Below are 12,855 nucleotides of genomic sequence, written 5' to 3'. Positions count from 1 at the left end.
ATCTAAACAATATGTCCTTAGAGATCTTTTAATGAGATAATAGATAAGAAAATATAGTTAAAAACTAAAATCGCCACTGGTTACTAGTTTTCTTCTCTCTCTTCATGTTCATTTGCAAATTAAAATTTGAAAGATATGACTAATGTACGATTACAGCATTATAGTATCACGTGATATAACTAATTTACGTGTTATAATATGATAGTATTACTTCATAAATATCCATTTTCAAGGATAAAACCATGAATTCTTATGTATAATCTAACTAATGAAACAATCACACAATTTTACACCCTCTCCATGTGTTATTTCGAGGTCTTGTTTCTTTTCTCGTTCAATGTAAGGATGAGTTGAAAATTTGCATTAACTAAAGTATCAAAAGACTTCAGATAATATGACATAATACATGCAATTTTTTCACCACAATTGTGACTTTATTTAGGTAAAGATATTGCAAAAAGCTAGAAAATTAAGCTCTCAAGCAATACATAATTTAGTACGGTGGGAGTTAACCAAAATTTGAAACAATAGAAAATGAAACTCTAAACAAGGATTAAAATAAATAAAAAATTATTTTTAAAAAAGAAAAAAGAAGCAACTTTACAAGTTGAATCTTTGAGCATGGATTCTACCATTGAAGTTTTTAGTTTATTACTTCTATGCCTTTTTCAAGATCCATTGGTGCACTGGTGCAAAGGCAAACATGAAGCATCACCGTCTTAGATGTCAAGCCATATAAAGTCTTTTAGCTGTCTTCAAAAACTCACTGCCAAAACAAACAATACAATTGTAAGTATTGCTCATATACATAATGCAAAGCTTAGAAAATTAATGAGCATTCAAGTCAATGATTTCAAGGCAATAAAACATGTGTGAGATTACCAGAATGGCTCGTCTCCCGTGCGTTTGACAACACCTGATGCATCTCGGTAGAGCACATTTCTTAACTTCTTTGAACTTTCTTTGCCAAACATACTGGCCAGCTTTCCATACAATTCTTGGTATGATCTAAGGACAGAGAGATCAAGGGTCCCCACCTCCCCTGAATCAATAAACACTTTGCAATAACCAGTCTCCAAACTAAGATCACTTTTATGGTATTCTGTCTTCCGAGGAGACCCTCCATCAGAACAGTTTTCCACTGAACCATGACCAATTGATGTAGAACCAGAGCCATCAGAACAATTTGTTGTTTTCTTTGAATGTCCATCTGATGAACTATCATCACCAGATGAGCTCTTAGATATCTGTTCTCCTGTAAAAATTACCTGACCAAATAATACTATGTGAGGTGTCTTTATCTCATCATTATCCTTCAAATTTGGGGTGGGAATTCCCTTTTTCAGACAACACGAGATATTATCATTGCTTTCAGCCTTGCGCATGAAGCTGCCCCCAATGGTTTCAAGAGGCGCAAAGTGACCATGTTGTTGAAAACCAATTGGAAACAAACTCGATTGCAGTTTGTTGAAGAAGAGCTCCGATGAAGATAGTCCAAACTGAGCATGCCTGGCTCCCTGTATGATGGCAGATAGGTTGTCCGATACATTACATAAGAGGTTGCTCGAATTTAGGGAGTTGCTACAAACTGATGGCATGGGAAGTTGTCCAACAAGGGAATAGTCTGGGATATGTTGAAGCCGCAACTTCTTTCTTGGAGACGAGAATGGGGAGAGATGGATGGCTGGTATGCTCGATACCAATTCAACCAACCACGGGCTAACACGTTTCACATTTTGGAGCAGATCTGGTTCATCCCATGAAACCTGAAAAACAATCTTTCATTTAATGTCCAACAAATGATAATTTCATATTTCTGTTCTACTAAAACTTGAATGTATAAATACAATCTACTCACAAAGTTACAGAATTTTACTTACTAAAAAAGGTATCTATTGAATACCACAGATGCACATTTATGTTATAGGATGACGATTTAACAATAGTTTGGGAAGTAGTAGTGAAGATGAATTACATGCAAGTTTTGCAAGGTTAAACTCAATATGATAAAAACTATGGAGTAGGTATGTAACCAACCTGTAGAAGACGCCATGGAGACTCGGGCCAACAGATGGGATCTGCAACCTGAACAGAAGATATGGTTCCCATGAACCAGCTTATCCGAGAAGAATCCTCAGTTTCAAAGGGCATTTTGAACCTCATTCCTGAGCACCACCGTACTTGCATTGCAGCTCTCACAGCTGAGGCCTTAACACAAAATTCCGGTGTGCTTGCACGGGGATAGTACGCAACCTCAAAGGGCTGGCCACTGGCAGCAAGAGTTGCAGCTTCTATAACATATTCAGCCCTGATTTTTCCGTTCGCATCACCACTACAAGTCTTTTCCATCACTTTATTGCCATTCTTCCTTGACAAGCCAGAATAAACCCCATATTGAGAGCCAGAATTTCCAGATGCGTATTCAGGTCCACTGCCAATTCCCCTCTTAGCCCTTCTAACCCCAACACAAAGATCCCCATTTTCCGCTCTGAAAAACACAATTGAATCCCCAGCAACAAGCTTCTTGTGGTTCACAAAATTACTCCAGCCCGTTGTCAAAAGGTGACGCCGAGGAGTGCCTCTATAAATATGCCTAAAATCCCAAATCTCTCCGTGCACATCCTTTGCAAGAATGTTCTGAACTGGTGGCTCAGCCGAGTAATCCAAGCGCGGGAAGATAGTCTCCGCACAGTAACGAGGCACAGAGAAGCCTCCCCCATTGTTAGCATCCGATTGGGTCAATGTCTTTGCAAAAGAGGTGGGTTTCTCAGGATTCTCAACTGTACCATTGTTTCCCACAAACCCATCATCCTCAAGATCAAAACCACCGTCTCTCACCGGAATCAGCCTCATTTTCGCAAAAACCTCATCTGTTTCGGGATCTGCCATGTATCTAATGGCAGATATCTTGGAGAGAATGAGCGGTGGAATTCTGGAATTCCCAAAATCTACTCTCCCGTGGGCGTACTCAGCATGGCCCTGAGGAAAGTAGAAGACTTTCGTGTTAATGGGCGGCAATTGAACCATGCCGCCGGCACAGGCATGCCAGAATTGAGAGTCCAACCATTTCTCTGAGTTGCTCCTCAAAGGTTCTCTCACAGAATCCATAACTGTAATCATTGTGTCAAACAACCGATGAGTCTGTGTCCCTCCAAAGCATAAAAATAAATCCTTTTATGTCCTATTGCTTTCCACAACAAAATGCGGCTGAAACACATAAAATTTACAGAAAAACAATAATCAAGTCAGATATATTACCGCCAAGGGAAAACCCAAACTTTTTCTACACCAAAATTGTGAAAACTTAAAATTACAAAACACAACTGACAACTACAGAAGAAAAGTTTCAACCTTGATTGAGTCATCAATGAAAAATTCAGGTCATTTATAAGTATAATTTCTGGGATTATGAATAAACACCAAAAAGATCAACAGTTTCAGAAACAACAGCAGAAAATTTAGATCAAAGAGAGACGACAAGTGCATGTAATTGACCTGTTTTTTCAGAACAAGCTGAGATATGAGAGACAAAACCAAGGGGGTTGGTGTGGCTCTCTCTCTCCTGTCTCTCTCTTAAGAAAACTGAACTGGGTTTTCTCAGACACACAAAACAACAACAACAACAACAGTGAACGCAGAAGAAGGGTGAAAAAGGAGGCAGTTGTTACTGTTGGAAGGTGCCGAGGCTGAAGCTTCGTTGCCGACCAGAGCAGACTGGGAGTGTGTGTAAAGAGAAGAGAGATTTAGACGACAAGAGACACATTCCGAAACGCAAAGCCACCCTTTTTATATTGATTTTTTTTTTAATATTTCAGTGTCGCGGGGCCGGAGATTTGCGTAATCTTTTCGATGGTTTCGGATCGCAATAGTCCAACTGCCTTCGCCGAATTTCAGGTGAATTCCCTTTCTCTTTCTTTTTCTTTAATATTTTTGTTTCTTTCATAATTTCACTGCCCATGATTCTTTAAAATTTGTTCTATTTTATTTCTAAGAAGTTTTTTGGTGTAGCCGGACATTCTATCAGCTGATGTTACTAATTAACGTTTCATAGTATGAGATGATGATCGGGTCAATGTTAATATATCATGAATTTATAATATAATATCAATTAATAAACTAATTACATCATGTAACGATTACAAAAATATATTACGCTTTTATTTTCTATGTATGTTGATGATACATGAGCAAATAAAAATCAATCTCGCTTGGAAGGCACAAGGCTCGTGGCCATGCATTAAACAAAGCAAGCCAATTAAGTGGCACTAAGCATTCCAATTATTTTTAGTTCATGCATTAAGAGAAGGCTTCCCCACAAAAATCAAGGCCATTTATTTTATGTCTAGGTCACAAAACACAATTCGAAAGGCATGAAAAACCCAAGTCAAAGTTGAGAGAAACTGAACAAATATTTTTTCCTTATTAATTATTAGTGTGTTTTTAGATTTCTTTGGTCACAAAATCTCCTTAACACATAAGAGAATATGTGTCATCAATCCATCCATAATTCAGTAAAATCTGCGGAATTAAGTAGTACAATATCCGAAAAAATCGTTCTTCGTTTTGACAATGTTATTTCACCAAAATGTTGGTCAAAGTTTGTGCGCAAAAAGATAGGAAAAGTTGGACTGTTGGAGTAAAAGTAATAAGTGTTTACTTCTACCAACTCTTTTTCCCAACGTACATGACCAGAAAAATTGCTAAAAACCAACATTGTTGCGAGAGTGCCGGGCAAATTTGAAGAAAAAAAAATCGAGTAATGGATGGATAAATTTACAAAAAATATTTACTAATTAATTTAAATGTGCTTAGAAATTGAGTTTGCGCATATGTCTCAAAATTGTTAAAACACAGTGCGAGTTTCATGCACAATTCTGAAATCAAGGCAATGGTTTTAACCAACTTATGTGGACCATAATCAAGTTTAATTTGTCCGATGCCCTAACTCTTTGGGCTTAACCATGGTTAACAAACTAACTACGGTTTAGTTTGCACAACAAACCATATGTTGTTCGTGATCAGTAGGTCATAGTCAACTCCCAACAGTATTCACTGGTTGTTATTTGTGTTCCTTTTTTTGCTCCTAGGCATGATGATCTTGTCGTACTATTTGATTCTAAAGATAAGAACATGATAAACAATTTTGGAAAAATGGATTTGTATAAAAAAAGGGAAATCAAACTCTTATTGGATATGCATGTTACTGTTGAAATAGAAGTCACTTGGTACGGTCTATTAGTATTACTCCTCATTTGTATGTGAGAACTTTTACGTTCGATTCTCGTCAAAGATAAATTTGAACCACGTTAATGCAGATAATATCGTTCGTTAAAAATAAAAAAAAATAAAAAAAAAAGAGTGAGAATGACGGATAAGAGTTGAGAGATTAATTAAGTTAAAATAAGATGGAGTTGCCCTAATATTTTAGGGTACTTCACCAACAGTTCGTCTAATTCAATTTACCCCCAAAATAAATGTCTAAACTCTTATGGATAATATATATATATATATTTTTTTTTTTTTGTGGGGAAAAGTTTAAAAGTAGGGGAGGCTATCCCATCCCAAGGTCAGGGCATGCCATAAACCTCTTTGAAGACTTACAGGGGGTCTTAGCCCTTTTTTTGGTTTTTAAAGATCGGCCACCATGAGGAATTGTGGGCAGCACAACTCGAACCTAGGCCTTAGTCTAGCGAAGAGGATAATCCTTACCAACTCAACCAACCCCTCATTAGCAAACTGTTATGGATATTTCGTCCACGTTTTGAAATTTTTTTTGTTTAAGGTTTAGTGCTTTATATATACAATACTAGCAAATATACTATTGGCTTGTTTGCTAGAAACTCCATATATCATATATAATTACGAGAAAACAAGAGAGAATTGATTAGAATTGGCATTTGGATTGTAGCAAAGTCATGATACAAGAATACTAAATTTGATATTGATAGGAGATTATGGCAAAAAATTAATGGGATTAATTTTGGATTAGAAAGTGGACTTGATAATGTATCAAAAAGCGATATTGAGACACTAGGACAAATTAATATGATAATGGAATGGGATATAAAGAAAAGCCAAATCATTCTGCTAATCACTTCGGTCCGTCTTATTGAAGGATATATATACCCTTCTCTTATCAAAACACAATTTAGTATATTAATCAAAACCATGAATAGTGCGTATGATAAGTTGGTTTAGCAGCATTCGGTCTTTACTTAGTTATAGATGAGATCTTAAATTTGACTCAGATGGATGTGAGAACGATATATTTAGAGTGAATTTGATATTGAGTTGTGCCCCATTATAATTTTCCGTGCATGGATTAATCTTACTGAAAAATGGGAACCATGCCCAACTGAATAAGGGTTACAAACTCATCATCCTAATCTCAAATTACCATCAAATTGCCTCCAATTTGATAAACACCGAGCAGACATTTTTGAGAACCAAAACTGTTAAAAGTAGACGTAGAAAGTGACCACTAAATGGACACGAACAGTTAACACCTACCAGACATATGTTCTACAAATGGACACGAACAGTTAGTTGGAGGAGATGCAAACACTGACAACTACAATTTTGTCAAAACCCATCAAACCCTAAACCTCTTTCTCAACAAACTACACGACTCGACCCCCACAATTTATTATTTTAATTAATTGGCCTCTCATATATATATATATATATATATATATATATATATATATATATGTGGTCGGCCAAGTTTCTTGCTCTTCCATATATGCCACAACACAAGTTCACAACACAAGTTCCTAATTAATTGGGGGTCTTTGAGAAGGACTTTCCAACACGCAATTAACGTTATAATTTATATGGCATCGAGGGGTGATGAGGATTCAACGATTACTTGTTGCGATTTCGATGGAATTCGTTAAGTTGCATTGTGATGTGATCACAAATGCTCAAAAAGTCGAAATGCAATACTTCTTGCTAGGAAATCAGTTCACTAGTGAGGAAAGCTAGCTCGTTTTCTATAGTAATAATGGAAGGAAAACTTTTCTTGTAATTCACATAAATTAAGAGGTGTTTGGGGGAGATAAGTTGTTATTAATCAATGTGCTAGATAATGCTCAAGTCTGCCAAAGTGAGATGTTTGAGACATTGGTTTAGGGCAAGACTCCTTTGTAGCCGAGCTATAAGGATTCTAAGTCTTGCTCATTATCTAGCGTTGAATTGAATTAGGATAACTCACATGATTTAATGTATGTTGAAGTTAGAAATGGATGTCAATTTTCAAATTGTGTTTAAGTTAAAATGTAAGAGATGGAGTAGTTATGAAGAAAAGGTTTAGAGCCCTTTCATTCACCTAGGTGAAATTGACAATGTAATCGTGTTAAGCTTAGTTTAAAATTATTTCATCATCTTCCTTTGATTTAGGCAAAATTTAAAAATTGACACTTATTTTATGTTTAGCATGTATTGAAATTTAGTGAGTTATTAAGTATAATATAGATGTAAAAACATGGATTTATAAATAAAAAATACAGTGAATTACCATTTTGTGATAATATCAATTAAGGAGTGAGGTGTTATTTTTGGTTTTAACCCTTTGACTGATTGGCAGCAAGTAAAAGCATTAACACCGACAACTGACAAGAAGCAGCTTCACAAGCAACTCGTCGCAACAGCCCAGAGCATCAGTCGTTGCCGCTGCCGGAGACTGCTACGACATGTATTTCTTCAACCTCATTAACGCGGGGTTCGTTTGCAACACGTGGCGAGCATCAAACGGAAGATGGTTGTAAGGGATGGTCCCCACCCATACTGCTGCGCTGTAAACTTGTCAGTGAGATGATGGGATGGGTTACCGGATAATGGGCATGGGGACGTAACACGTCTGGGGGAGAAGTGGGGCCCATCACCGAATCTGTGTCGTTTCTTCTGTTGACCCAACAACAGTGAAAATGTCAAAAACTCAAACCCACTTACGAAACCCTAGATGAAAAAAGCTGAAAGCTGTTTTGGAGGCCGACTCTTTGCACGTTTACCCGGGGGTTCACTCAAGCGACTTCGAAACTGTACTTAATTTGGTAATTACTACATGTTCATTCTATTAGGTGTAAAATTTTATTATAAAAGACTTAGATGTTAGTTAGAATTGAGTAATCATATTTAAATTCTTTATTCTTCTTTGCACCCACCGTTGTGGGATAGCCGATTGAATCTTCACGCGTGGATTTTTTTTTTTTTTTGATGAACTTTTCATGCGTAGTTTAGCTTGCATAATTTATAATGATATGAGTTAAGTTACACGAAAAGTGTAGTAAGATATTTTTGGAGTACCAACACTGTATACGAATTAATTATTATTAGAGTAACGATGTAATAAATTATTTTTTAGTTTGAGTTTGCTCATGTTAATCATGAAATCATAATCGGGTCGGGCTTGTCACTTCCCCTAAGACGTGCCTTGTTAAAGCATGCTAGGTCATGGAACCTCCTTATTGTGTGTAATAATTTTAAATGATAAATGCTAATCCCTATACGTAGCATGAACCAGTCAAGTTAATAATAGTGTTCTTATTCGTGAATTATATATGTCGATGGGTTTGAGGTAGCAAATAACCAAGTTTAGAGTTTTTAAGTAAGCTCTTTGTAGCCAATCTGAGACTTTTGAGATGTTAGTTTAGGGCAAACCTCCTTTTGTAGCTGTGCTATACGGATTCTAAGTCTCACTCATTATCTAGCATTGAATTGAATTAGGATAACTCACACGGTTTAATGTAAGTGAAGTAAGAAATGGATGTCAATTTTCAAATTTTGTTTAAGTTAAAAGGTAAGAGATGAAGTAGCTATGAAGGAAAGGTTTAGGGCCCTTTCACCTAGGTGAAGTTGACAATGTAATCGTCTTAAGCTTCATTCATAACTATTTCATTTGCTAACTTTAATTTAGGGAAAATTTAGAAATTGACACTCATTTTCTGTTTAGCATGTATTGAAATTTAGTGAGTTATTAAATATTATATAATTCTAAATACAAGGATTTATAAATAAAAAAAATAGTGAATTACCATTTTTGGATAATCTAAAACCGTATTAATGAAACTCTTTTTGTCAACCAAAAGATGATGAAAAAAACATCTTTGTCTTCTATCACAAATAAAAGTTAAATAGTAATGTAATTTAACAAAACAAAATTTTATTTATTTATTTTTTTAAACCTCACCTACATGTAAGTTAATTATCTCTAATTTAAAAAAATAAAAAATAAAAAACAACAGTTTCCCCTCTCTCCTCACTCCCAGTTCTCTCTCCCTCTCTTCCTTTCTCCTTCAATTTTAGCAATCAAAAGTAAAAAAAATTACACATTTTGTGTGTTGGTATATACTAGTATCAATTAAGGAGTGAGGTGTTATTTTTGGTTTTAACCCTTCGATTGATTGGCATCAAGTAAAAGCAGGAACATCGACAACTGCCAAGAAGCAGATTCACAAGCTACTCATCGCAACAGCCAACATGATCAGTCGTTGCCGCTGCCGGGGACTGCCACGACATGTATTTCTTCAACCTCATTAACGCGGGGTTCGTTTGCAACACGTGGCGAGCATCAAACGGAAGATGGTTGTAAGGGATGGTCCCCACCCATACTGCTGCGTTGTAAACTCATCAGTAAGATGATGGGAATGCGGACGTGACGCGTCTGTGGGAGAAGTGGGGCCCGTGACCGAATCTGTGTCGTTTCTTCTGTTGACCCTACAACAGTGAAAATGTCAAAAAATCAACCCCGCTTACGAAACCCTAGATGAAAAAAGCTGAAAGCTGTTTTGAAGGCTGACTCTTTGCACTTTTACCGGGCGACGCATTCTAACGATATCGAAATTATTTCTAATTTAGTAATTATCACATGTTTAATTTGTTATATGTGAAGTTTTATGACAAAAATTTTTAGTATTAGTTAGAGTGAATTAATCATATTTAAACTCTTTATTTTTCTTTGCACCCACAAATATGGGATAGCCAACTAAATCTTAACGTGTGAATATTTTTTTTTTGATGAACTCTTCACGCGTAGCTTAGCTTGCATAATTTCTTATGGTATGAGTTAAGTTACAAGAAGAAGATAATTTTGGAGTACCAACACTATTTACGAATTAGTTATTATTAGTGTAACAATGTAATAAATTATTTTTTGGTTCGGTTTTGCTCACGTCAATCGTGGAATCATAATCGGGTTGGGTCGGGTTTGTCACTTCCACTAAAACGTGCCTCTTGTTAAAGCATGCTAGGTCATGGAACCTCCTTATTGTGTTTAATAATTTTAAACGATAAATGCTAATCCCTATACGTAGCATGAACCAGTCAATTTAATAATAGTGTTATTATTTGTGAATTATATATGTCGATGGGTTTGAGGTAGCAAATAAACAAGCTTAGGGTTTTTAAGCTCCAAGCTAGCGTGGGTGAGGAGACACAATAATTGGGATTAACAATATCATTAAGGGGCTGGAAAGCAAAGCAAATGCAGTAAATATTGAGTCCAAATTAAGTGGCTGAGTCGTTGCAAATTTGCAGGAAAATCGGTGGCTCCAACTTGACCAACATTGATGGGGGCCGGTGCTGCTACACATGGCGGGCACATAGGCAGCGGCAGCTCCTACTCACATGCCGCTCCGCTAGCCACGGCCGCTGCTTCCTCCATTTGGGAGCTTTAACTTCCAACTGGTCAACTTCTTAGCTTACCTCTCTTACTTAATTATCCACTAAGTTTTATTTGTTTAACCAATAAGACTGACAAACATCAATGCTATTGAGTCGTTGACTGTATAATTAAATGGTTTGATTCGCGATCCCGAGTCTAATAACATTGTTAATTACAATGTTTTCTTCAATTAATTAATGTTGAATGTGTATTCTGATGAAGCAATTGCTTTGAGAAGCAAAAGAAACTTGTCACACGTGAGCTTGGTTTCTCGATCATATTATCAAAAATATGGATGCCGGCCATAATTTTGGGGTTGAGACTTTTGAGTGAGCTTGTATATACGGTTACGATTGGATATTTGAAAAAGATTACAAAATAAGTCATACAAAATGTGTGTCAAGATTTGTATCCCCGAATCTTAACCTATATATACATCATATGTGTGTGTGTATTTGTATGTAGAAAATGGAATGACCTGGGTGATCAAAGTGGTTGGTTCATGTGCTAAAACAGCTCATATCAAATCACACAGAAGTTGGAAAAAGTCTTCGATATGGTTGTTGCATGCTTATCATACTCATAAGAGACTGAGATCTACATATGTGGATCACTTATAATCTCACATCTTTTTTAGTGTGGTAGTCCACGCAAAGAATATTTTCTAAACTCGGGATCTATGGAATAAAATTATGAGACAGTTGTTCTTGTTGTACTCATTATCTGACAAATCACGTGATGAGTGTTATACGAACAACTGCCCTATTAGGTAAGTTGATTATACTTTAGGAACAACTGCCCCGTCGCTTATGCCAGTTTTTGTTGACAAGTTGTATAATACAATACCATCAATCGCAATGTGTATGGCTTGCTAATGCTGTTGCTCTCCCTTTTTTTTTCATTTTTTTAATTTATTTATACTTATGGGCCTAAAGAAGATGGGTTAGTGCTCAATTTGGGCCTAATTGCACCACAACTAGCCTACACAATCTTTTGGGCTTAGCACAAGAATTGGGTCTCGAGCCCCAAACTAACCTTTTAGACTTTGAAACATGTCCATCCTTAATCAAAATAAAGAAAGTTTTCCACAACGATTTATGCGTGGTTGAATATTTATTGACAATGAACTTCATATTGATGGAAAGAAGGACCTTGTATGTGCTGATAAAGAAGTGAACTACTCTCTATATTGTCAATTAATTTTATAGTGAAACCTCAACTTTCTTCAATGTATACGTTGAGCTTTGATTCTTGTAACACTATTTCCGTAGTGCTGTAAATTTAATAAATGTGGCCAGCTATTTAATACGAATCAAACTCATTATGTTTCTCGATAATTAAACTCACTTTTATTGTATTCAAAATTTTGACCTATTGCACAAGTTTGAATTAAATTTTCGAAATCCCTAAACTACTCAGTGTACAATTATGTAATAATCAAAGTAAAGATTAAAGCTTTGTTTAGTTTGTAGGACGGGATTGAAATTGATAACTCTCTACTTTCAAGGTATGTTGAGGGGAGAAATGAAAAAAATTAAGTCTAATTAGGTGGCAAAGGATGGATGAGTTTTCTTCATGTCTAATCCAATCTTCTCAACAATTAGAGGATCTAAAGGGATGAGTTTTCTTCACATCTAATCCTCTTCTATTACCGTCCATATGAAGAAGAAAAAATCACTTTTATTTTCAATACACCTTGAAATTAGAGAGTTATCAATTTCGATTCAATTCGACGTACCAAACTAGCCTATTGTTGTGATAATAACACATTTGTTTCGTGCAAATGAGCAACATAATTGAAGTTGAACTTTTTTTGGTCCCCTTTGAAATGTATTGGGCCTAATCCTGTCCATCTCAATAGTTGCCAGTTTGGACTGTCTAAAGACTATATTTGGTTCAACTTTTGGGTCCCCATTTCCACAAGTCAATTTTCAGGCCAACCCATATTTGCACATTAAATCATGCCCTTAATCCAAAAATTGCAATTAGTTTAAACTAAACAACCCCACATTATTTGGGTTTTAAACCAAACTTATTAGGTTGCCCAGACTTTTCATTCTAGAGGGAGAAATAGACGTTTCTCACACAAATTATTTGATTTTTTAGGGTTTTAATTAATTTTGTAATGTAATTGAAATGTCTAATTAAACCTTCCGAATGAAAGAACAAAAAAACAATGCAATTTTTTTTTTAAT

General features: G+C 35.8%; 1 protein-coding gene across 4 annotated transcripts; it reads right to left on the bottom strand.

Annotated features, from left to right (window-relative positions):
• Nucleotides 1-368: 368 nt before the first annotated feature.
• On the bottom strand, nucleotides 369-3,909 carry LOC103936643 (auxin response factor 18). 4 transcript variants are annotated; one of them, XM_048590871.1, is made up of 4 exons: nucleotides 3,496-3,901; nucleotides 2,038-3,110; nucleotides 883-1,766; nucleotides 369-766 (listed from the first exon to the last, which is right to left on the bottom strand). In XM_048590871.1, exons 2-4 carry the CDS (start codon nucleotides 3,106-3,108, stop codon nucleotides 727-729), a joined length of 1,995 nt encoding a protein of 664 aa, XP_048446828.1. In that variant the 5' UTR covers nucleotides 3,109-3,110; nucleotides 3,496-3,901; the 3' UTR covers nucleotides 369-726. The 4 variants fall into 4 exon arrangements, with proteins under 4 accessions (XP_048446828.1, XP_048446827.1, XP_009344765.2 ...); XM_048590870.1 differs by having other exon boundaries at nucleotides 2,038-3,207; nucleotides 3,669-3,901; XM_009346490.3 differs by having other exon boundaries at nucleotides 2,038-3,207; nucleotides 3,496-3,900.
• Nucleotides 3,910-12,855: the final 8,946 nt, after the last annotated feature.

This window comes from the organism of the source record quoted next, unplaced genomic scaffold, assembly GCF_019419815.1.
Source record: "Pyrus x bretschneideri cultivar Hongxiangsu unplaced genomic scaffold, Pyrus_bretschneideri_v1 Contig32, whole genome shotgun sequence".
In the NCBI taxonomy this organism is placed as follows: Eukaryota; Viridiplantae; Streptophyta; class Magnoliopsida; order Rosales; family Rosaceae; genus Pyrus; species Pyrus x bretschneideri.
The sequence above is the reverse complement of the archived record's forward strand: the minus strand, read 5'-3'. Positions and strand labels throughout refer to the sequence as shown.